This window comes from Balaenoptera borealis (assembly GCF_965194805.1).
Source record: "Balaenoptera borealis genome assembly, chromosome: 16".
Classification (NCBI taxonomy): Eukaryota; Metazoa; Chordata; class Mammalia; order Artiodactyla; family Balaenopteridae; genus Balaenoptera; species Balaenoptera borealis.
In genome coordinates this window covers 18,909,418-18,935,300 of record NC_138872.1, presented here as the reverse complement: position 1 = coordinate 18,935,300, position 25,883 = coordinate 18,909,418, and the positions used below count along the sequence as shown (strand labels likewise).

Below are 25,883 nucleotides of genomic sequence, written 5' to 3'. Positions count from 1 at the left end.
CTGGAGCGAGGAATAAATCTGGAATTAAAACAGAGTCCAGGACTTCCCTGGTGGCACAGTGGTTAAGAATCCACCTGCCAATGCAGGGGACGTGGGTTCAATCCCTGGTCCAGGAAGATCCCACGTGCTGCGGAGCAACTGAACCCGTGCGCCACAACTACTGAGCCTGCACTCTAGAGCCCGCGAGCCACAACTACTGAGCCCACGCGCCTAGAGCCTGTGCTCCATAACAAGAGAAGTCACCACAATGAGAAGCCCGTGCACTACAACGAAGAGTAGCCCCTGCTCGCCGCCAACTAGAGAAAGCCCGCGCGCAGCAACGAAGACCCAACACAGCCAAAAAACAAATAAAAATAAATAAATCTACAAAAAAAATTATTAAAAAAAAACAACTGACTCCAGCTGCAGTATTTGAAAGCAATGGTGAGCTCCCAGAAGCTAAACCCTCTACTTCTACCAGAGCCAGAGCCCTGCATGAATCATGCCTTAACTCTAACATCTGCTACGCTGATTCCTTATACGTCCTTGGGGGAAAAAGGCAGGAAATCAGTACCAGGCAGTAAATTAGTACCAGAGATCTGCCGTGACAAGCATATGAGAAAATCACAGCCCGTCTACAACATGGCGGCAGAGTGCAGTGGCTGAGGGGGGCCGCGGGCAGAAGGCACACAGCTCTCTCTCCTGCCAGCAGACCCCCCATCAGCCCAGACCCCAGAGGAGAGTGGAGAGACACACTGGACAAATCTCAGGGACTGAACAAAAGAGGGGAAAGCAGCAACAACAAGAACCAGCAGGTGAGGCCAATACCCACCCAAATATGAGCAGGTTCTTCTCCACCCGGAAGCACTCGGCGCGGAGGTAGCGCCTGGTTTTGTCGCTGAGGCGCCTGGACCTTGTGGGCCTCTCATCGGTGTCGCTGTCCAACTCTGAAAACTCCATGAGCTCATCCTCCTCAAAAGAGTTGTAGTGTTTGGTCTGCTTCCTCACGCGTGGGCGGTCGATCACTAAGCTTTCCTGCAAACACAGAGGACTGCTGGGGAGAAAGCCCCTCTTCACTCTCCCTGTGTCCTAATGCAGATCCTGCTGCTGTTCCTCGGGACACGTTTGGGAAAGAACCACCCCCATCTCGTCCTCCAGCAGGAAAGGCTCTTCCCAGCACACCTGCCGTGTCCACGACAAGCAGAGGGGACACTCTGGGACTCGCTGAAGTTGGTGTGTCCCTCCGCCCCCAGTGCTGGCCGCCCCCATCTGCTGGTTTTGCGGTTCTACAGGGGCCTGGGCAGGCAAGGGCCCCCAGTGCCAGAGTGGCCTCCTGTTCTTGCCAAGAAGGATGGGAGTGGTGCACCCCAGCTGTTATGCCCGGCATGCGGAGGCCGCCTGTGCTCTGGAGACAGGAGGAGTTGGAGAATTCCATCTGCTCAGCAACTTTTGGAAGACGAACACAAGTTACTGCCACTTCATTTTGCCTTCCACTGGTGCCACTAACCTTTTGTCTTTCATGGAAAAGATAACCTCTAGCTCGGGAAACTCACCCATTCTGGCAGCTCCCTTGGCCACGACCATCACTTCTCTGGTCTCCATCATTTCATGCTTCTCGCCCCTCCCCCCATGCCTCTTCCCAAAGCTCAGCTAAGCTCCTGCATACTGTCTCAGGGCAAGAGCTTTTTCTTCCCCCTCTTGCCCACTGTCCTGCACACAGAGTAACTCCCTGACTGTGACACTGTTAAACACTAGAAATAGGTTATTAAGGGGACTGCAGAATCCTCCTACTAGGAGAAAAGAGGTTGGATTAAGCAACCTCTGGCGATCCTATGGAAGAATAGTTAAGGCTGGACGCTGGTTACTGAATCAGCTAGATGTACGCAGGGACAGTCTCCCGGGGCTGTGAGTCCATGAGAGCTCAACACTCACCCAAGAAGACAGGAGAAGACAGGCAGAAAGTGATGTGTGCTCATCCCCGAGGGAGGTAACTGGGTCAGAGATGGAGTGAGGGGAAACTAACACGTATGGGCTGCCTCACATGGGCTGGGCGGCCACCTTCACAATGTTATCTCTAACTCTGCAAAGTGGGCCTCACCATCTCCTTTGTTCACATGTCTTTTTTCACTCTCTCACTGAGGTCAGTTCCCTTGCCCAAAGACATACAGCTAGTCAGTGGCAGAGCCAGTATTCAAACTGGTTTTATTCCAAGGCCATTCTCTTTCTCATGTTCAGAAATAGGAAAATTCAAGATACTGAAAAGAATGGAGGTGAACCCAACAAACTTTTCTTCATCATGCTTTTCTCCTCTAATGTTCGTCCGAGGTAAAGTTCCTTGCATAGGAAGTGTTGAAATAGAGGAAAATAGTCACATGCCAAGGATAGGATTTTGGCTTGGGTCAGAGGGGCTGATCTTGACCTGTTTGGCCAGTTCCAGTTCTAATTGTTTTTATCGAATTTCCTGGACACCCAGCAGACTGTATGCCCCATTAGGTCACTTTAAAGATAACATTTCTCAAGCTCTATGTGCCAGGCATGTTTTAAGTGGGTTACATACAGCATCTTATTTAAGAACTAAAGCTTAGGAGTAAATAATGATTTGAGCTGGTAGGAATTTACGGTCCCATAAGACACCAGTGAAATGTTCAATGAAATAAAATATTCTCAGTGCTGTACCTTCTCACTCTTTGCTTCAGTGTCCAGTTCAGCTATTTTAGCCCATTTCTGCCAAAAGTTTGGGTCATCTAAGGAAATATCCGTTCTATTTCCTGAAGCCACAAAGCTAGCCTGTGAAGAAGAAAGAGCCAATAAGCTGTACTTGAACACAAACAGTAAAACACCTGTGTGATCTCAAATGCACCAGAGACTCAAGAATATTCTCCATCCGCATTCAAAATCAAAACCCCTAACAGAGCTGCCAAAATGAAAGTGAAAATCTTGAAGCTATTGTTTTAAAATTTTATTTTAAAGGTGGGGTGAGGATATTACAATTTCAACCTACAGGATCATTTTTTATAACTTAAACTGGGAAGCAGGAGGACAACCCCTGGGAGACGATGGCAACGTATGTCCAGTTGCCCGTGAAAGGGCTGATTCTTAAAACTTCCCTGGATATAGTTTTTCTTTCAGTTCACCAATCCCCAAGTTTCCACTCTGGGAAAGGCCCTGGCTGGGCCGTATGAGGTGTACAGAGATGAGCTATGCCTCTAACGCACAAAATGTCCCTGAAAAAGCCCTTCCCCCATAAGCCACCAAACAGGTGATTTAATCACACAGGTCATGAAGCTCACAGAACCTGTGGCGAGAGAACCTGAGAGTGATCTGATAAGTGGTCTGGTTAGTTGAATTCTAAATCCAGCGACCTGACGGGCAGAGGAAAAAGGCACCAAGACTACAAGCTGGGAATCTTGAATAAAATCTCTTGTCTCATGAAAAGAACAAAATACGTGTTCACTGGAATTTCAACTCCCTGACACTGATCAAGGAGTGCTCTCCAAGGGACTCGGGATGACCATTCGAGGGTTTTGGAGCAGTCTCCGTGAATAGTGAAGAAGGCAAACTGCAAACCCAAGTGTCTATCCTGCCCACGGAAGATCAGTTCCAAGGATTCAGAGTGGTGATTTCTTTTCTAGCTTGTGACTCATTATTCAAAGCCTCTCTAAGAACCTGCATCTTCAGGGTGGCACACACAACAGATGTGTAGCCAGACAATTTCAACGGTTTGCATTTAGACAAACAGCAGCCTGGCTAACGAGGGTCAAAGAATAAAGGCTTTTCTTTCCACTGCCACCCCACGTGGACTCTGCGGAGAAGGCCTTATACCTTGGCAAAAGTGGATCCTTTCCCTTCAGACTGGATGGTGATGGTGTGGGTTCTCCTCTGCAGAATCTGGTCTATGTCTTCTTCACAGAACTTGGAGCCTTCGTCTTCCTCATCCATTAAGGCACCATAAGCACCTTTCCGGAGCAAGTCCTCTACCTCCATTTTTGAAAGCTGCTGTACCTGGACAGGTCACCAAAGGCTACTCACAAAGTGGGAAATGCATGGGAGAAAAACAGCCTCAAATCTGACCTTCATGATTCAGTACCCAGGTCCTCCACTAATTGCACATGTCAGAAGAATAAAGACACAAGATTTAGAAAATGAAAACCCAGATAAAGACACTCAAGAGAATGATGGGGAGGGCAGGCAGACAATCCTCCAGGGAGCTCTGGAATAAAACCCAGCACACGACCCAGTGGCCCGAACATTCCTCAGGATGCTGGTTATTATCAAGTGTCGCAAACCATTAAAACTATGCACCACTGAAGAGAATATATTTAATGTTTATTTTATGTTTTAGTTTGAGTCTGTATCTTTAAAAACCTCCAGATGTACCAAATGAGCTAAAGAATAATGAGTTATTCATTATTAAATAAATACAACAGTATTGGAAATGATGTCATTTCTTAACTAAAGAAAGGATCCCATGCCAAGTGTGATCTTCTCAACTGCTTGCTGAAAACAGGAAATGGGAGTTCAAAACACCCTTTCCTGGTTCTAATTAAGAATCTGGTTCTCTATATCAATCACAGAAGGGAATTCCATGACTCCCACCACTGGTAACTTGAAGTATTAAACTTAGCAACACATGCATAGCTAAGAGGATGTAGAACATCTGGACTAAAGACAACTCAGAAGGGCCAGAGATTAAGGAGATATTCTGCTTTGTTTGCCTAGACTTTAATACAATTCAAGAATCTTAGCAGCAATTTTTATCCCCTCTAGAGGGGGAAAAGAAGATTGTATTAACTGCCATATTTCAAGCTGATCATTCATTCATTCATTTTTTCACTGATCATCATGCACGGAACGTCTTTAACATGCCAAGTACTGTTTGGGGTGCTGGGTAAGATAAAATAGCTCACCTTCAGGGAGCTCAAAGTCTGTAGTATGAGATAAAAAGCATGGTGATAATTTAGAGTTAAGTGTTAAGATCTACTGATTTCCAACGGGCAATGTGTAAAACTCTATTTACTGAAATGTTACTGCATGTTGGGCAATCCTACCACCCAACTGCTCCTACGGATTCCTTTACTCATCTATAAAATGCAGAGACCTGAACCTGAACTACCCTCTATTGCAGGGAATTACCCTCTATTGCAGGGAATTACCCATTAAAGATGTGCGGCCTGACTCAATTTAGTGAAAGGGAAGCTTAAGACAGCTGTAGGAATGAAGAATTCACAGAGGCCCTGGGCTGCATGATAAATTCTTCTCTAGGCTCGAAAGCAGGTACCGGCATACTCACTCCATTCGTGCTGCCCTTTCGGTTGATGTCCTGAAGGACAGCCTTGTCCAGACCCAGCTTCAGGCTGGCCTTGTCAAACATTTCCCGCTCGTAGGAGTTCCGTGTAATGAGGCGATACACCTTCACGGCTTTACTCTGGCCTATCCGGTGACATCGGGCCTGAGCCTGGGAAGGAAGGAGGGTCACACACATCGTGTCACCAGACAGAACGGTAGCAGCCCAAGGAACGGGGAAATGCTTACATTCCATGTGGGGTGAGTGGCTGGCTCTCACAGTTACGAGTCATGGGACTGATTCTGGAATAGAATTCACCCAAATGCCAGCTACCCCTTCAAGAGCACTCATTTCATTGCCCGCTATTTACCGAGTGACTGCTGTATGCTGGGACAAAGTGATGAGAAGGAGGTGACTTCCTACCCTCCCTAGCTTGTGGTCTGAGTGCAGGCACTCATTCCCAGGATGCTGTCTCACTCTCTGGGGAAATGTCTCCCCCAGAGCAAGCAGCACCACTTCTTAAGTTTTCTCATTTTACTACAGAAATTTTCATAGACAAAAGAAAAGTAGAAGGACCTCTTATGGTCATTCTTGCTTCATCTCTGCTATGCCTCTACCCTCCAAGATTACTATGAAGCAAACCCTTGGCATCATATCGATTCATCCTCACATATTCCAATATGTATTTCTAAACATAAGGACTCTTGTAAAACGTATTACCATCGCTATACTTCAAAAAATTAATACTAAGTACTATCTAGTGTTCCAATTTCCCTGCTTATCTCATATATATTTCTTTAAGTTTGATTGTTTGGATCAGGATCCAAATAAAGCCCATGCATTGTAATTGGTTGATATATCTCTGCCTTTGATCTTTCCTTTTTTCCAAATGCCATTTATTTGTTGAAGAGACCAGGTATCTGTCCTACAGTTTCTCACAGTCTATATTTTGCCGCCTGCACTTTGGCTGTGTCACTGAAGAGATTCCTCTGTTCCCTTTATTTCCTCTAAACTGGAGTTATACCTTGAGACTTGATCAGGTTAAGATTTTACCTTTGGCAAGTGTAATCCATAGTTGGTGTATAAATTTCCATCAAAAGGTACATGATGTCTGGTTGTCTTTCTTTTGAATTGATGATCATTGCCTAGATCCATGATTTCATTAGTGGTTACAATTCCCCTCATCAATTTTTTGGTTACCCTGATGTACAGTTCATATAGGAGAGACAAGCTAAATGTCTGATTCTTTCTCTTTATTTAATCAGTTTCCAAATGAACGCCCTCCAAAAGTGACTAATGAAGATTTTTATAATTAGTTTCTTAAGGAATATAATGCAAGTATGCATTTAAATAATATTTGTGCTATTTTTTACTGCATTGTTGCTTTATTTTTTTTTAATAAATTTTATTTGTTTGTTTATTTATTTATTTATGGCTGCGTTGGGTCTTTGTTGCTGTGCGCAGGCTTTCTCTAGTTGTGGCGAGCGGGGAGTACTCTTGGTTGCGGTGTGCAGGCTTCTCATTGCGGTGGCTTCTCTTTGTTGCAGAGCACAGGCTCTAGGCACACAGCCTTCAGTACTTGTGGCACGCAGGCTCAGTAGTTGTGGCTCTCGGGCTCTAGAGCACAGGCTCAGTAGCTGTGGCGCACGGGTTTAGTTGCTCCGCAGCATGTGGTATCTTCCCGGACCAGGGCTCAAACCTGTGTCCCCTGCATTGGCAGGCGGATTCTTAACCACTGCGCCACCAGGGAAGTCCCTATTTCTTAATGCTGTTCAAATATGGCCTATGGAAAACTCCTCGAGTTGGCTCCTGAGTTCTTTTGACATGATTCAGTCAAATATGGAAAGGAGGAAAACTATGAAAAATTCTGGTATTATATTTGGAGGTATCAGTATGAAGTCACAGTTAGGAGTGTGTGTCTGTGTGTGTGTGTGTGTGTGTGTGTGTGTGTGTGTGTGTGTGAATATACACATAGGTAAAGAAAAAGATATGGATATGTCTGTATTTATGTTTGTATGTTATATCAAAGACCAGCAGTCTCTAACAGCTCCCCTGCTTTTTGGTATGACAACATGTTCCATGCTCCCATTGTATATTTCCTGCCCAGACCTGGATTCAGCCATTTTTTCAAGGAGTCCAAGAGCTTCTTTCAGTGGGAAGTGGCAGTAGAGACAACAGTCTGGACGCTCTAGGGATGCTCCCTGCCACTAGGTTGGTCATTGTTCCTGGGCCTACTCAGTGGGTAAAAGTAGAAGCATTTGTGTGTGTGTAGTGTATACGATCATGGGCACACAAAAGACAAATTACATCATGAAATCATACTGATATTTTAATTCAAATTTGAGACTACGGGATTTTAACTTCATTAACTATACATCTGTATCGCTTTTTAACCATGTAGAAAAGCTCAGTTCTTAACCATGCCAATATCATTACTCATCTGATTTATCCCGCAAATACATAAAATATCAGAAAAACAGTATCATTATGATCACCACCGAAACATAATTACTGAAAACAATGTAAGGTTTACTGCCCTCCCACCCTGGGATATATCCCACCAAGAATGTACAAACTCCAGTGTTTTAAATACACACTTGCAGATAGGTTTCTTTTTCACAGTGGCAGGATCAGCAATTCTAGCACACTTTCTGTGTAATCTAGGATTGAGCAAATGTGTAAATATACTGAGGGTAACAGGAGCCAGGGTTTTCACTGCTGAAAAAGGAAGTTACAAATATGGAAAGAAGAAAAACTAGAACAACTCTGTGGCATTAGAATGGATTTGGAGGTATCAGTATTAACTCATGGTTAGATGTGCACATATGTGTATAAAACCACACACAGACATGAATGTGTGTGCATTTGTTTATGTAGACACATGGATGTATATACACACATATACATATGAATGCATGTTATGTATATATGTATATTTATTCCCTGTGTGTGTATGTATGTAGTCTAGCTGTGTCCACTGAGAGGGCCTAGAAGCAATGGCATCCCAGTAGCAAAGAACATAACGAACCCTCAGATCTTGGTTTCTAAACTCCATTCTCCATAAGAGAGAACAAGGCATGTTAGAGAAATGATTAATTCCAGGGCCAGGGTAGTCAAAGTATAGGATGAGCCTGCAACATATCACTGTGCCGGAATGTAAGGAAGTACTCAAAGAATGATGGAGACGCATCAAAATAACACCTGAAACCTAAGAGGCTTCCGCTGGTTAGGTCCAGGACTACCTGAACATCAAAATAAATATTGTATGGAATATAACCCACTGAGTAAAAGAAGAACCCGTGAGTACACACTGACATAAATAAACTAATGGGAGAAAAGGGAAAACTCTTCCTCAGAGTAGAAAGTAACTAAAAAATGTAGAATGACTGTTAGAAAATCACCACTTTGCAACCATAACAGTGATGACTGATCCAGGCAAAAATAATCAAAGGAAACTAAAACCAGTGGGTGGAACTCTGATGAGGAACAGGAGGATATTTACATAGTCTCAAAGTGTCTCTCCAAAGCTACTTATTAATTTCAAAGGGAAAAATAGCAACTTCATAGTAGAGAAATCCGGCAGACGCCACTAACTAAGCTCAAAGTACTTACTATCAACAAATGGACATCATGTTCCTCTTGACGTGACACACTGAGAAGGACATATCACTTCGAGGTATCACTAAACCTGAACTCAATCCTGAGGAAATACAGACACAAAATAAGCGCCTATCTATAAAACATCTAGCCTGTACCCTTCAAAGACGTCAAGGTCGTGAAAGGAAAAGAAAGATCAAGGCACTGACCCATTAAAGGAGACATGAGAACTAAACGAAGTGGGTGATCCTAGTTTGGATCCTGGGGGAATAACAACTGTAAAGAATGTTGAAAGAAATGATAAAATTTGAATATGGACTATGGATTAGAGATACTATTCTTATTTCTTTTTTCTGAGAACTGAACCCTGGTTATATAAGAGAACGTCCTTGCACTTAGGAAATACACACTAAAGCACTCAGGGGACAAGTTACTCTCAGATGGTTCAGACAAAAAGTGGTGTGTGTGTGTGTGCACACACATGTGTGTAGGTCTCTGTATGTACTCAGAGAGACAGGAGAGAGTTAGGGCAGAAGTGATAAAGTAAATGAGGCAAAATGTTAGCAGTTGGTGAATCTGGATAAAGGGTATATTGGAGTTGCAAACTGAAATTATATCACAATGAAGATACTGAAAAATGAAATACAAACATTTGAGCATAACTCTTGGGGTTATGCTGTCCACATCATACACAGCTAGGTTCAACTGTTTCATTTCGCTTTTGAATTTTAGGGATTGATTTTTCCCACATTAATTTAACCACAATGAAGGGGGTGGGAAAGAAAAAAACTAAACCAAGTAACTTTGGAAATTGGTATTTTGATTATATACTTTAAGACTAACGACCTAAAAAACACTTTAGTCCAACACTATGCACAGGTAAATTTATTTTTCATAGAATATGGGTTAGTAATTCTGAAACTACTTTATGCGTATACTAAGATTGAATAAATGAGTAAATGTACTGTGTTATGACAATGAGACCAGGCTTCTCACAGCCAGAGAAAGGAGTTACGAATTCGGAAGAGTGCAGAAGGCTAGAAGGAATCCTGTGATGTCGGACTGGAATCAGAAATCTCACTACAGATGGATAGACAGGGAATAAATACAGAGGTGTGGTACCAGTGATTGTGTCAGTATGCACATCTATATTTCCTAGTTCTGTCTGCTCAGAGTCTAGAACCAGTAACACTCCAGTGGCAATGGGCACACCTAGTAGCCAGACCTTGGTTTCTAAATGTCATTCTCAACTAAAAGGAACCAGGGAGCCTTGGAGGAATAGTCAGTTCCATGGATACGGCAGGAAAAATGTAACATGAACCTGAGTGTCTTGTGGTGCCAGAAAATAAGAAGTGCTCACAAACTGACAGGAGCATGTCTAAAGGACAGAGGAGCCAACCTGAAGGGCCTCCTAATGACCAAATCTGAACAGCAAAATAAACAATGCGAGTAGTGGATTATAACCTATAACATAAAATAGGTATCCAGGAATCCATACCAGTACAAATACATAAATAAATGGGGGACAAAGGACAGCTGTTCTTTACAGTAGGATTCCAATTCCTACTGTAGAAGGAATGACTGAAATAGAAAATTACCATTTGCCAAACACCATCGTAATAATTACTGAAGGCAAGAACCACTGATGAATGCTAAAATTAATAGGCAAAAGTATAAGAAACAGGATATTTACAGCATCTCAAAATATCTCCTCCCAACATACTGACTACGTTTCAAGGTAAAAATAGTAACTTTACAGTGGAGAGACCTGGCAGACACCACCTCAACCAAGTAATCAAGGTTAACATCACAAGTAATAAGACATATCGACATCACGTACCCCCTGAGAAGGCTATAACATCACTTCTATGAAATTCTTGCCAAAAATACATAACCTCAAATCTGATCATGAGAGAAACATCAGGCAAACACAAAGTGAGAAACAATTCTACAAAACGGCTAGTCAGTATCCTTCCAAAGTGTCAAGGTCACGAAAGCTAAGGAAAGACAGGAGATGCCACAGATTGGAGGCGGCTAAGGAGCTGTAACTTCTAAAGGAGATGTGAAATCCTGAATTGGATCCCAGACCAGAATAAGAACACTGGTAGAAAAATGAAGGAATCTGAACAGGGTCTGTAGATCAGAGCACTGTACTGATGTTAATTTCCTGGTTTCGATAATTACACTATGGTTATACAGAATGTTAACATTAAGGGAAGCGGGGCAAAGGATCCTAGAACTCTGCACTATTTTGCACCTTTTTAAAAGTTTAAAATGATTTCAGAATAAAAAGATTTTGTTTTATAACGCTATAAAATACTTAAGATGGTTCCAAAGTCAAATATACAAAAAGGCATATGCAGAAAAACTAGCTTCTATTCGTCACTTCCCTGTTCCCTCACCGCCTCCCCCCAAGAGGTAACCATTTAAAACGAAGGTTTTTGTTTATCTTTCCATGGCAGGGAAGACATGACAGACAGACAGACAGACAGACAGCCTTTTTAGATAAATGCTAGCATACTATACCTACTTTTTCCACCTTATTTTTTTCCACCCAACAATATATTCAGGACGTGACTCCACAGCGGTATGCAGAGATATTCCTCATTCTTTTATCAAAGCTGAACACACTGTTTTAGGCAACAAGTCTCCTACTGACGGACAACTAAGTTCTTTTGTTTTTGGCTATTACAACTAGTTGCCACACCTTCTTTTACTATCTTTAGTGACTGTAAATCTTCATTATTAGGAGAAAATCTGATGGATAGCTCTGGTAAATAAAGGAAGTGATCAAGGTAAATAATATGGTTTGTGGAAACTATAAGTCAGTAATAATATGTGGTCATTAAGTACTGACACTGATTTTCTTTTTTTTTGGCTTACCTGGTGTTGAGGGCAAATTACAAGAGGGAGTTTAAGAAATATTCTGAGCAAAGGTCTAATAGAGGAGAGCTACAGACATCACTAATTTATTACCTTCTTGGAATCCATATCCCCATTTGTCCTCAATACCAGAACTCGGACTCTTATACAAGGGCAGCGATGTATTCAACTGAAACCATTTCTAGCCTCCCAGGGCTGGCGAGGTAATACAGTTCTGGACAATGAGATGTAACAGCAGTCTTTCCGGGATATCTGGAAAAGTTCTGCTCTCTTGAAAAAAGCGTCACACCTTCCTTCCTTATTTTTCCTACCTGGGGTTTGAAGTATCCATCTTGGAACCAAGAGCGTGTGAACCACACTCACTGAGGATGGTGGAGCAGAGAGACAGAAGGGACCTGGGACTCTCATGTCACCATGAAGCCACCTCACTAGTCCTGGGATACACAGGACTGGAAAACAAACCTCTGCTGGGGCTGGGGGTGGGCAGGGGGCACTGTCACGAGCAGCTAGATGGTACCAGGAGATAAACACATGCTCTACCAAGATGACTTACCTGAAGGATAACAGGATGAGTCCTACCACATTTAAGAGACTTGTCATTTTACAGTCAAATCTCATATATTCCTTATTTTCCTTTTCAGAACTCACACACACAAAAATGTGGTAGAGAGAAACATTGAGAACTAAGTCAACAACTGAGGTGAAGCGCAAACAAAACACACCAGCAAAGGTATAAACACAGAACCTTTGGAGCTAGACCACCAGTAGGAGGCAGTGGTGCTACCCCTTCCTCCCGCGGCCCTCCATCCCAGGGGAAATTACAGAGCTCCAATGCTCTCCTGCATGATTTGTAGGCATCTAGTTTGTTCTGTACTTTTTAACACATTTGAGGTGAACAAAAGCCTACAAGAAACAAGTAGTCAGGTTCAGAAAAATTTTAAACAGATACAGATCCCAATGACTGTGATGGGTAGAAAGGCGGAGTCTCCAAACAGTGACAGATTTCCAACTGATTCCAGCCTTCAATTCACTGTTGTCAGGTCCAAGTCCAGAACCTTACACCACGTCTTTACAGTCACGTGAAAATTAAATAGCTGGTACAAAGAACCACACATAATGTTGATTCCTCTCTTGACCCTTATATTACTCTTTCAAATTATTAGTCCTATTACATTTTAAAGGTACATTTTCTTTAATACTTTGAAATACTATTTGTACCTCAATGAAAATCTACATCATCAGAGAGGTTAAAAAAATTACCTAGAGTCCCACAAGAACCCAGCCACGTCTAGCATGCTGGGACACTTCCTCAGTTCATCTTCTACACGTGAGTATTTTATTTCAAGTCCAGCAATTTCACATTTCTCCTGGTACGCTGAAAGTCTGTATCCGCAGGCCACCTACTCATCAGAAGAGGAATCAGGGGCTCTCAGTGCAGTATGGATCAACAGGCACTGAGAAGCTGCCCTCCCTCAACTATCTCCTTTGCAGGCCTACTTTGGAATCTGAAATTTCCAGCTCCAGATTTATTCTTTGGGGAAAGGTATCAACCCCTCTGACAATGTAAACATCTCTGGGAAATAACACCGATATCTGCTCATTGCACTGTATTTCCACTGTGTGCTTCAAAAGCCCTGAGCACTTTTCTTTCCCCAGGGCCTGGCCTGGTGTGTAGGGCTCAATAAATGTGTCATAAGTCAGTCAAGACCTGGCTGAGAATAGGAAGGAAGGAGAGGCAAGTTAACAGCATGGGAAAAGGGAGCTTTTGGGCAGCAGAAAAAAGGAGCAGGGGGTGAGAAAGAGAGGACACTGAAAAGAGAGGCAGGAGAGTACTTAAAAGAAACTTGACTCACTTTATTTGGGACTGACGCTGTACTGTGAGCACCTGTCCCACCTGCCTCAGGTGTGCCACCGACGCTCACCCCACTCTAAGTCATCACACTTCTTGTTCCCTCTGTCTGGAACATTCTTCCTACTGATTTTATAACTGAAGATCCCCGCCCCCATCATTTAGGTCTCTGCTCAGATGTCACCTTTTTGAAGAAGTCTTCCTACACCACCCTCTACATCAGGGCGTCCAATCCCCATTATTCTTAACCTGTTTCGTTTCTTCGTAATAAGTATCGCTATCTGGGACTATCTTACTTATTTGTCCTTGTTTTTTGCCTGCCTGCTCCACTAAAATGAAAGCTCCACGAGAGCACACACCATGGGTCTCGGTCACTGCTGTGTCTCCAACACTTTAAACAGTGCCCAGCACATTCCAGTGTTCAACAAACATAACAAACATTCACTGAACGTCCGGACCATGTAAAGGAGCACTCACAAAGTCTTACTTTCTCTTAGCAAAGAAAAGTAAACTCAATAGAGTTTAGTTGTCCAAGTGCAGGCATACATTCTACCAAGCAAGGGGTGGTGCCAGCAATATGATGGCAGCAGAGGAAGTGGCAAAGGGAACCAGCACCTCTCCTTTCTTGGAGCAGAGTGTCAGGCCCCCAGCTCCTCAGGCTGGATTCCCTCCTCCCTTCCAGAATCCTCGGCACAGGCAGGAGCTGCGTTACCCTGTGGCTGTGCTCTCGACTAGGACACCTGCGCCCAGGCTTCCTGAATTCTCCCTTCGGGGACAACCTTATCCACAGGAAGGACGGGACCTGGGCAGCGCTATATCCACAGGAAGGACGGGACCTGGGCAGCGCTACCACTGTCACCTTGTGGCCTCTGCAAGGGTGGCACGGTACCTTGCTTTTCCCACAGGCCCACTCAGCCCTCAGAGCTGGCAGCAGTGAGAAGAGGTAAAGAGAAGAAGTAAAGAAACCAGTTTTTCACTGCTCTTTTCCCTTCTCAGGCTACGGTAAGCACCCTTTGCCATTTTTTGAACTCAGGGGTCACAGGTACTATAGAAAACCTACACAAAACCTGCTGCAGCTGACGTACCAGGACTGAATCACAGCTGTCCCTCCTGGGTGAAGGCACAGTTTGATTTTTCACACACACTGATGCTAACACAGACGTGTTCAAGGTTTGAGAGAGGATGTGGCATTTACTTGATGCTCTAGATAGCATCTAGAGCATCTCCCTAATAAAGGGATCTCCCTAATAAAGGGACCTAAAAGTTGGTTTACTGGAACCTACTGCCCTGGAACCTAAGGAACCTGTGCCTTCACTTGTCTGGAAAGGGGAAGAGAAGGATTTGGGAAGGGCTGACGGCGTAGATACTAGAGCAGGAGCCCTAGTTCTCTGTCCTCGTATTTCCAGGAGGGAATGTCGACTCCCAGGTAGGAACACAACAGTCTCTTTCGCCTCCTTCCTCTCTACTCCAAAGGAGTGACTGATCTCATCAGTGAAACGGGAGATCCAGTCTGAGCTCCTATAGACTCACCATCCCCCCATCCCCTGAGGAGGGCAGAGTCCCCCCTCTGTCACTGCAGGCTTACCAGGACAGCCTCTGCTCTGCAGGCGGCGGCCAGCAGTTCTCAGTGGGCAAGGTTAACTGTGGGATGAGGGTGCGCAAGTGCAGGAGTCCTCGGAAGTCTAAGTCTGGCTACAGGTCAAGCTGTACCATCTAATCCACCATCACAATTTATTAAAGCTGATGCTTTGATCCTTTGCACTCCTGGGTCTATTTCTTAACTGGTTCTTTTGGAGGCAAGGGAGAGAAATACAATTTACTGGACTCCTCAGACTCTAACGAGACCAAAGGAAACAGGATGACATCCAATGTCATCTGATTTATGAAGACCTAGGTTTTAAAAACATATATATTTCTCTAACAAGTCCTAAGCCTCTAATTCTATCCCCAAAGCACAGAAAACCCCAGCAAAAAGATCAGAAGGCTGAATGAATGAACTTTTATTAATAACGAAAAAGCACCAGAAAAGGTAACTCTGCTCTCTGACTTCCAGCTGAGTTTTCAGACAGTGCAGCTCTGTTCCACAGCCATGGAAGCTGGCTTGTCTGCAGGCCTGCCTCAGGGACTGGGCTGAGCCCAGCCTCCCCCTAAGCAGGTTGGCTTCCCTGTCAAGGCTCGGAGGGGGTCTGCCGAGGGGTCGAGAAGCAGTGTCCTGGCACTGTCACTGCTTCCCCACGTTGTCCCGACTCCGGAAAAGCACGGACTGCACCACATCTGTCCAGGCTGTTTGAGACCAGAGTGAACACTTACATGTTCTACCATCTGAACTTGACCTCCGGAGCTATGCTAAAATTCCACTAGGGTAGAGGGTAAGACCATGCTCATAATGGGACTCTCTTTTCGTGGCCCTGATGTTTATATCAGGTAGCATGTGCTTCAATCCACTCACAGATGAATGTTCTATGCCAAGCCCATCTTCCAAAGGAAATACGATCATCTTGTATCAGAGTAGGAATTGTTGTTCTTCAATAACCATGAAGAACTAAAGATGACTGAAAGCTTTCACTCATTTACAAAAAGTAGCAGAATATGTGCATATGTGTGAATGACCATGTGCAAGTTAACATGACCTAACTTCCTAGCAAGGACAGTACCAGGGAGCCGCCTGGTTGAGTTTTCTGCTCTGTTAGGGATAGGAATGCATTTCGCTGATTTTCACAGATGATTTAGCTGCAGTCCTGTGAACCACATGATGGTCTCAGCGCCCTGTTCTCCAGACGCTGTCTTCTACATCACATTCACAGCACGTGGGTGAAGGGCAAATGCCAGGGAGAGTGTGCTGAGTGCGCACCATTTGGGGGGTAGTCTCCAGCTCCCGTGCTCTCCTCCCCATGCCAAGCAAGCCGAGAACCTAGCTCCGTCTCTGGGGGCAACTCAGAACAGCCCACCCCGCCAATCCCACTCCCCAATAACCACAGACCCAATTCCCTGCCCTAAAATTACTCTATTCTTGCCAATTCTTTCATTCCTACCTAGTCTGGTCAGACATCTCAAAAATAAAGGAGGGTTTCCTCTTGGTTACCAAGCTGTAAATAAAAATAACCAAAAAAGCAGCCAGTCTGGAAGACCACAAGTTGAGGAATTCTAACTTTAACGTGGACCTGGGGCTGTTCATCGACACCGTCACTCATTTACCTTCTGCTACATTCTTCTACAAGTGTTCTCCACTCCCAGCTAAGTCGCCCGAATGTTCATGGTCTTTGTTTCTCCACTGAGGTTGAGCATTAGAAGAAGTTCAGAAGCTGACTTGGCAAACAGAACTCTCACACTATCCAATTTCAGTTTGGACTTCACTGCTATTCCTTTATTCATCTCCTGCTACTCGCCCGGCAGGGGCCATTAAAAACGGCCATTTCAAAGTTGCTCCCTTCTCCCCAGACCCTAATTCTGGACAACCCCACCCACCCCCATCTGGCTGGAACACAGACAAATCAATCACCTCAGAGGACTTTACCTTCTCCTTCAGGCCTGGACATTCTCGTTCTTGCTTTTTCCATTTCTTGGCATTTCACCTTCAATGTCTAGACTTCACTAGGTGAAGCACGATGATTCCAAAATCTTTGCCTCTGACAGTGACCTGTCTCTAAATGCCAGCCCTATGCTTTCAGTTTTTCTCCTGAAAGTCCTTCAGGCATGCCCAGCTAACATGGCCTCCAAATGGCCACCCGTTTCTCATACTATCACTGGCCCAGGTTCCAAACCTCACAGTCAGGTGAGCACTGCAAAGGAGCACAGAACTTTACAGCTGTCAAGAACGTACTACTTAAGGAACCATCTGTCTCAGGGTTGGCAGACACCTTCTATAACAGTAAATATTTTAGACGTTGTGGGCTATGAGGTCTCTCTTGCAATACTCAACCCTGCCACTGTAACATGAAAGCACCCAGAGATAACAGGTATACAAATGGGTGTGGTTATATTGCAATGAGGCTATTTTAAAAACAGGTGGCTAGCCCACTGGCAATAGTTTCCCACCCCCTGCTCTACATCACTATCCTAATTAGGTTCTTCCTGGTGACCTGATCAAATAGTCTCTACTGATTATTATTACTTTGGCATTGACTATGCTAACTCCTTTAAAAATTGGTTATTCATCATATCTAGCAACTCATCTTTCACCGAAATATCCCGTCACCAGCAGAAAGGCCTGATGGCGATCTGGCCATGGCCACTGATTTTTCAAGTTGGATGTTGAACATAGTGCCACAGAATTTGTTTTACAATGATTTTTTTCCTGCGTTTTACCCAGTTGTCACCAACATAATAATTTAGAGCACTGGTTTTTCAACTAGTAGATTGTTTTCTTCAAACAAAATGTTATTTTGAAACTCGTTAAATGAAAAAGACAAAGCAGAACGGCTCTGTGTGACATGGTAGGTGGGGAAGAAGCCCAGATACCCATCACCTTAGCTCCTTTTCTCTGCATCCCTTCCCGGCAGTATCCCCTAGGGCACCTCCTCAGTTTTGTGAAACAGCAGCCTGCAAACTTCTCTTATCAATCACCGGTATCATGAAAAAGGTTTTGAGGTCCCCACCGCTCTCTGAGCCACACACTCACGCTCTGAGTATCAGCAGATGTCCCGAGATCCAATACACACTCAGGATGAAGTTTGTTGTTAATGATAATGGATGTAAAACTGTCATCTAAAATAGCCTTCTTGACAAGTTAGAATCTTTTGGACTGACTTATTGTGCAATCTGGCTAGAATGTCATTGTTTTTACTTTCACACGGGGTTGATGAGGAATTCTGAACCAGAAGTGTTAGCTCTGTCATTTGCTTGTTTACACTTGCTTTTAAAATGTATTAGCTCCCATCTTTGCCATAATCTTTTCAAGCCACCATTATTCAGTTTGGTTAAAACGAGCAAATTTAATCTGCAAATACACTTAACTGGGCCCACGTCAACCCTACTATGCTGCATTCATTGGAGAGCAAATGAACTACTGGGGAAGCCTCAGTCACCCCTGCCGCACCAGGGAACTTTCCTAGCCCTCTGGGTCATCTCATGTACTGTATACGACATATGACCACCTAACAAACAAAGTGAGTGAAAATGCCAGAATCAATCCGTATGTCAAGAATTAGAGAATTAGTCAAGCTTCGTATCTTTATGTCTGATAATAAATAGTAGTTCCAATCTACATTTGGAGGCTACCACTGTGAAATACCATTTGATTTGTAGTAAAAGGAAAGAACCACTTGGATTAGTGGGAAGGCTCGACATTTACTTTTTACTCAATTGTACCCTGACCGAGGCCCTAAGCCTGCCATCTGGCCGAAGCCATAGCAATAGCATGGAGCATGGCAGACACTCTATATAGCTAAGCCAGGCCCTGTCATGATGTTCTTGGATTCAGGGACAGCTAAGGCAAACAGCAATCATCCTAATGGTTACCTGCAAGTCATTTTGTGGGTTCCAGTCTGAATCAAATATGATGCAGGTATCGGCAGCTGTGAGATTGATCCCCAGGCCTCCCGCTCGGGTGCACAGAAGAAAGACAAAGCGGTCTGAGTCTGGCTTACAGAACCGGTCGATGGCTGCCTGGCGCAGGTTTCCCCGTACTCGCCCATCAATTCGCTCATAGGTGTATCTGAGGGGACCCAAACGAACGAAAGCCCAGGTGTTAATCATGACTTCAGTGGAGAACAAGAAACAACGCAGGAAGCTGTTGACTAATGGCCTTAAACCCATCACTTCTAAATATGGACCTAATGTCAGCGGTCTAAAAGGAATCCCCCCTCTACATATGCAGCAGGGCAGACACCTAAAACTGCACTGCAATATGTCCCCCTCTCTCAAATCAAACGAAAACCAAATCAAAACAAAAAACCAGCCGAACTACGGAGGACTAGAGAACTGTAAACGTAAAGTATCAATCCCCACTGCCCAGGCAAACTTACTCTCAAGTGCTTCCGCATTTTCTTGCACTGAATCTAATCACAAGACCAGGAAAAGCAAATAAAAGCCTCAACCATCTACTTTCAGTAGAACTCATAACATGGAATCAGAGTTCGAATCAGGCTCCATCTGCTTTTGGATGGACTGAAAATGGGAAGAAGACTGGATGGACAGGCCGTCTTTTTATGTCTGGGTTGGTCATTTCTATCCTAACAATTCCTCAAAGCTTCAGAGGTAGAAAGCAAAACCTCCAGGTTTATAGCTGAAACCAAGGTCTTCTGGGCAGCATACTGCCAAGCGAGTAGGAAGAAATCACAGGAAAGGTTTCTGAGCTGTGTCAGGTTGGAAAGAAGCCAGGAGAATTTTTAGAGGAAAATAAAGTGAGGAAGCAAAGCTGAATATCATTAAGAAGGCATATACCTGTGTAGAAAGTTAGGAATTAAGGGTGGAAAGAATGGTGAGGAGAAGGTAAAAGGAAATTAAACTGCTACGGGAGCCTATTAGCATCTGTCCATCCAATCAGAAAACATACAAGGTTTGTTTATGATGGAGATCATGTAATTAGCACAGAATTAAAACATAGTACCAATCTGGATAGCTGCTTAGTCTTATTTATTTCTTATTTACCCCTTGACAATGAACAAATTAATATGGGGATGCTACCCTGGGCCCAATTTTGACCAACAAGCAAGAACTGGTTGGTAAAGTATATGTAATAGGAACCATGTGAGAAAAGGACGACATCCTAGACCCCACGACAGTCAAGAACATGAATCCTGACAAAAACCTTCTCAGCAGCCCAGAATCTGGGAAATCAGATCTCTAAAAATTCAGATAAACAACTGGTAAGAGACTAAGGATAGATCCTCTAGGGGTAGATGACTCTGGGTGGGAGTGGCTCTAGATAACTAAATTGGGCAATATAATCCTGACTTCCTTGAGTAAAAGGAAAATCCATGTGAGGAATCACCCAAGGAAATACAGGTAGAGAAAGCAGACCAATTCAGGCTCAGAAGGGACACGTACAAAGCAAAGACCCAAGTCCAAAAAGACTCTTCTTTTTACAAAGCTAGAGTGCACCCATATCTGGAATTACAGGTGTAGATTTTTCCTTTCTTCTTCTTTTTTAATGCAATAAACTTAAGAATAATACATGAGACTACAGTAGCAAATAAAAGCAGTGGTGGTTACAGGATTGTCATGAAGGCAGACTAAGAAGATTTTGTCCTAAGCTAAAAGCTAAGGGTCATATGTTGAATTCTATACAACTATGAAGCAGTTAGATAAAATTATCATCATTATTAATATCAGCCACAGCAACAATATTAGCAGTAAGCTCCTAAGTGTCAAGCTCTGTGCCAGGCACTGCGATATGTGATACATGCTTTATATGCAACATCACATTTACTTCTGGCAATAATCCTGTGAGGTAGTTCCCCATTTTACACTTGAGAAAACATCAAGAACAAAAACCCCAACAACAACAACAACAACAACAACAACAAGAGCCTCACAAGCAAAATAACTTGCTTAGTCACCTAGCTGGTAAGTGAGATCCATTTGACTCAAAAGTCCACACTCTTAACCGGTTTGCTATATGGCCTTCACACTGTACCCTACATTTCAATGCAGTAGAAAGATTTCCCTAAAAACTTAAAAGAGAAAAATAAAGGTAAGTAAGAGACTCTGGTAAACTTAGAAAACCTGTAACTCTATCAGAAGGTAAGAAGAGAAACTACAGATATCCAAAATGACTGTGATGAATCAATGCACCTAGGAACTGCACCGAGTTACTCGTACGTTTGGCCACGTATGTGATGCAGTGGAAGAGGCACAGGATTTGGAGTCAGAAGACAGAGTTGAGATTCAATTAAATGATAGCTGCCACTACCCCACCATCACACATGTGAACAATTAGTGCTGCAGGCACACAGGACTCAATGTTCTTTGACAAGACACCCCTAAACCATCAGAGAGGAGCCAGATGCCCGCAGATCTGAGTGAGGCGGGGAATGAGCATACTATTAAGGGGAGGAGAAACCAATAAATAGAGACGATATAGCTTGGCAATCACCTAGGGAAAAAAATTCCCATAAAATTAGATAGTGTTTGGCCATCTATGATAGAACACAGTTTTAGAAATTGGGCGGGATGATTGGAACGTTAATTCTCATTTATATCACTCAGTTTTGAGGGACTGCGCTCGAAGAACACAAAACTAAAATAAAAATCCAGTGATTTGAGAGTTCAATTAAATTGTTCCTCACTCCCCTCACTCCCGAGCCAGATCCTTTGGCTATGCCCTCACCCCTGTATGAGCACGGCACGAAATTAAATGGGAACAAAACCAAACTGACAGCTGGCGTGACAACGAGGCTCAAGAACAAAGAAAATCTTGAGGGCTAGTAAATCTGAATGAGGAAATCAGACATCACTAAATTTTCTGCACCAAACATCAGTGCAGCAATTAACCCTCTGTGTCAACTGCATTCTGAACAAAATCCCTAGGAGTTGATGTGGTCGATCAAACTGTAATTCTGAGTTGCTGTCAAATATCAACAAGAAGCAGGTGGCACTCTGGAAAACCTCTGGGTACTCGGCAGGCAAGGCGGTGTGTGTGTGTGTGTGTGGAAATGACACATTTTTGGCACAACAGGAAATGTTGACCTCAGAAAGCCTGAAGGGTAATGAACCACCTCACCTCCCAGCAATAACCAGCTGGAGAACACAAAGAGTGAAAAAAAAACCCAAAAACCTGCCGTTCATGATTGCCATAAACATATAAAATACTTACAATTAACCTTAATAAGAAATAAGCAGGAGTTGGCAATAGGGGTCATGTTGGTTTGGTCACCATGTCCCTAACACCTATACAGGTCTCAGCACAAGGTTGGTACCTTATAAATATTTACCAAATCAACGGTGTATATAAAAGACCTGAGTAAGTGCAGTGAATATCATGTTCTTCAATTTTGCAAAGATGTCAATTCTACCCTACTACGTGTGTAAAAGCCAATCAAAATCCCAACAAATGGATATAGGTACACATAGATAAATACAGATATGTAAATATATAATTTTTTTTTCTGTAGTGAGGACTGGAGTAGTCAGGGATATATTAAAAAATAATAATTCTGGGGACTTCCCTGGTGGCGCAGTGGTTAAGAATCCGCTTGCCAAGGCAGGGGACACGGGTTCGAGCCCTGGTCTGGGAAGATCCTACATGCCGCGGAGCAACTAAGCCCGTGAGCCACAACTACTGAGCCTGCGCCCTAGAGCCCACGAGCCACAGCTACTGAAGCCCGCGCACCACAACTACTGAAGCCCGCATGCCTAGAGCCTGTGCTCTGCAACAAGAGAAGTCACCATAATGAGAAGCCCGCACACCACAACGAAGAGTAGCCCCCGCTCGCCACAATTAGAGAAAGCCCACACATAGCAATGAAGATCCAATGCAGCCAAAAATAAATAAATAAATAAATAAATTTTTTAAAAAAGAAAAGAATAATTCTGAAGAATTCTGAAGTTCATCTGTAATAATATATGAGCAAAGGAATAGAAATATTGATCAAAAGAATAGAAAGGTTACATACACACCCAGCAAACATAATATCTCAGTATATTTTATGCATACTGTCTTATATGAATGGGGGAAAAGATGGACTATTTAATAAACAAACAATCAGAAATATTTGGAAATAAATTAAATTAGACCCCCATTTATATACCCTCTACCAAAATTGTAGGAGGACTGAGGACTGAAGACTGAAATATAAAAAATAAAATAAAATAAATCGAAGAAGTCCAATTAAAGATTATGAGTTATCATGCACATTTAATTCTTTTATCTCCTCAAATGTCTAGAAAAATGATAGGTAAAGGGATTTTTAAAAAAATGCATAATAATGCCTTCCCCCCAATAAACCTACAAACAGAACAGGAGAAAATTCTGGGACTTGGAAAGTAAACCAAGTGATATTTGATTTGAAGAAAGCAGAATCCCAGGTGAGAAATAACCTAATTCAATATGGCAGAATATCCAAAGGGATCAGGCATTGGTGCCACCAGGTATCCCTGAAAGTGGAGATACAGAGAGTCTAAAAGCAAGGGAACTAACTAGTTAAATATTTGTTGAAGTATCTGTTAGCCTATCCATCATCCACCCCAGTGCTGAGAGGATCAAAAAGATCTGTACCTCTCTCTACCTTAGGAGACACCACACAGTTAAAGGCAGAGGTACCATACTTAAAAAGGGAAGAGAAGCAGAGATATTGAGACCTCCCTACCTCTCTCCACCCCTTCCCCACAGTCAACTCCCAGTCCAATCAAGTTCCCACCCTCTGGGAAGGAGAGAGGAAGAAAAACGTCCCAAAGCACTGACACTGGAGGTTCTCTGATGAAATGGTCCAGCTAGACAGACAGTGTTCACAGACGGAGAATATGGTAGCCAACAAGCTGGCCCACATGCCCAGAGCTTCTAATCTCTGGAGAGTGCCTACCATCTGGCAGCCAAAACCAGACATCTGAGGAAAGCCTCTGACCTTTGAGGCTTTGCTTCTGGTGTGGAGGGGCAAAGTCTTAACACACCAATCCTCCAGTAAACAACAACCACAAAATCTGGGCAAAATACAAAAACAAAACAAATGAACAGAAAAACCTATCTGAGGGCACCAGAGGGTTAAGGAAAGCATGCAGATTTTGGAGAGAAAGAGGAAATTGTGGTTTTGGCCAGACAGGAAGCCAGAGTTATGGCAAAGGTGCAGGGCAGCTATAAATCTTGATGAGAAACCACTATCTTTCTGACCAGAGGCAGCAAGAGAAGGAGTCTGGGGCAACCACGACTGCCAGAGGGTGAGAGGGGACTGCCAGAAAGTAGAGACAGAGATGATGAACCCCATACACCGGGTATAAACTCTTTCTAAGTCTCTGGTTGACCTCTGACCCACACATGCTTGGGGCAGACTGAAAGTAGTCTGAGCTGAGATTGGAGCGGCTACCTACCAGAGACGCTGACAGCATTTGCATTTTGAGACTCATCTACTTAACTGCCTCCAAATAAAAACCATCAACATCGTCATAGCAATATAACAGAATCCTGAATCTCCACAACACAATATTCACAATGTCCAGGGGAAACGTGACCCATTCTTAAAGGAAAAGACAACAGATATCAAACCTAAGATGTTTTAATTAACAGACAAGAACTTTAAAAGCAGCTCTTATAATTATGTTCAGTGAAGTAAAGAAATGTACATAATGAATGAAAAGATAGGAAATCGCAGCAGAGAAACAAAACATCACACTAAGAAACAAATAGAAATCTTAGAACTAAAATATAATCTGTAAAATAAAGAAAGCAATGGATGGGCTTAATAAGCATGATGGAAATGACAGACAAAAGAGTCAGTGAACTTGAAGACAGACAAAACAAAAGAAGAGACAGAAAAAGGATTGGAAAAAAAAAAAGAACAGAGCCTATGGACCTGTGAGACAATATCTAAAGGTCAAACATACAGGTAATTGGAGTCTCACAGAGAAACAAGAAAATAGGGCAAAAGGAAAAAAGAGAAATCAAAGAAACATTGACCTAAAGCTTCCCAAACTTGATGAAAGATCTACATTATAAATTTAAGAAGGTCAGTGAACTCTGCACAGGATGAATTCCACACAGCAGTCAAACTGCTGCAAATCGAAAATTAAAAGAAAATCTTAGTAGTCAGTGAAACAATACATTATATACAGGGGAACAGCCACTTAAATGACTACAAAACTTCTCATCAGAAATCATGGGGGTGAAAACACAATAGAGTAACTTCAAAGTGCTGAAAGGAGGGGGAAAAAAAAGCCAACCCAGAATTCTACTATGGAAGACAGAGACATAAACAAAAAGAACAATTTGACTTGAGAAAACAGACACTGTAGGAAGATTGTAAAAAATCTATCATCATTAATCTCAGAATGACAAAACACTGCACCTGTGTGATAACCGGCTGAGTGCTATAAAGACTGAAAAATTACAGAAGAAAACTAGGAAATTAAAAATATAATTACACAGTGAAAATCTAGGGATTAAAGTTGGAAGACAGAATAAAGGTATTCTACCAGAGGTATAGCAAAATATAATGAGATGGAAAGTAGAGAAAAGAGAAAATTAGGTGATCAGACCAGAAGGTCTGACATGAATAATAGGAGTTTTGCAAAGAGAAAACAAAACAGAAAGAAATAATGAAAGATAAAATACAAGAAAATCCCCCAGAACTGAAGGAACATAATTTCAAATGGGAAGACCTATAAAGCATCCAGTTCAACAGACACCATACAAAACCCAGT

General features: G+C 43.1%; 1 protein-coding gene and 1 long non-coding RNA gene across 2 annotated transcripts in view; both read right to left on the bottom strand.

The window, feature by feature from the left end:
- CHD6 (chromodomain helicase DNA binding protein 6) overlaps nucleotides 1-25,883 on the bottom strand; it is a 210,138-nt gene that overhangs the window by 50,382 nt on the left and 133,873 nt on the right. Inside the window, exons 17-21 of the mRNA XM_082359464.1 lie at nucleotides 19,050-19,245; nucleotides 5,270-5,434; nucleotides 3,802-3,981; nucleotides 2,656-2,766; nucleotides 812-1,014 (exon numbers count right to left, since the gene is read on the bottom strand). Of these exons, the coding sequence (XP_082215590.1) occupies nucleotides 812-1,014; nucleotides 2,656-2,766; nucleotides 3,802-3,981; nucleotides 5,270-5,434; nucleotides 19,050-19,245 (855 nt within the window). The remainder of the gene's footprint in view (nucleotides 1-811; nucleotides 1,015-2,655; nucleotides 2,767-3,801; nucleotides 3,982-5,269; nucleotides 5,435-19,049; nucleotides 19,246-25,883) is intronic.
- LOC309613065 lies at nucleotides 7,122-19,041 on the bottom strand. The gene is made up of 2 exons (XR_014235506.1): nucleotides 14,429-19,041; nucleotides 7,122-14,394 (listed from the first exon to the last, which is right to left on the bottom strand). It is a non-coding gene; the product is annotated as an uncharacterized lncRNA (long non-coding RNA).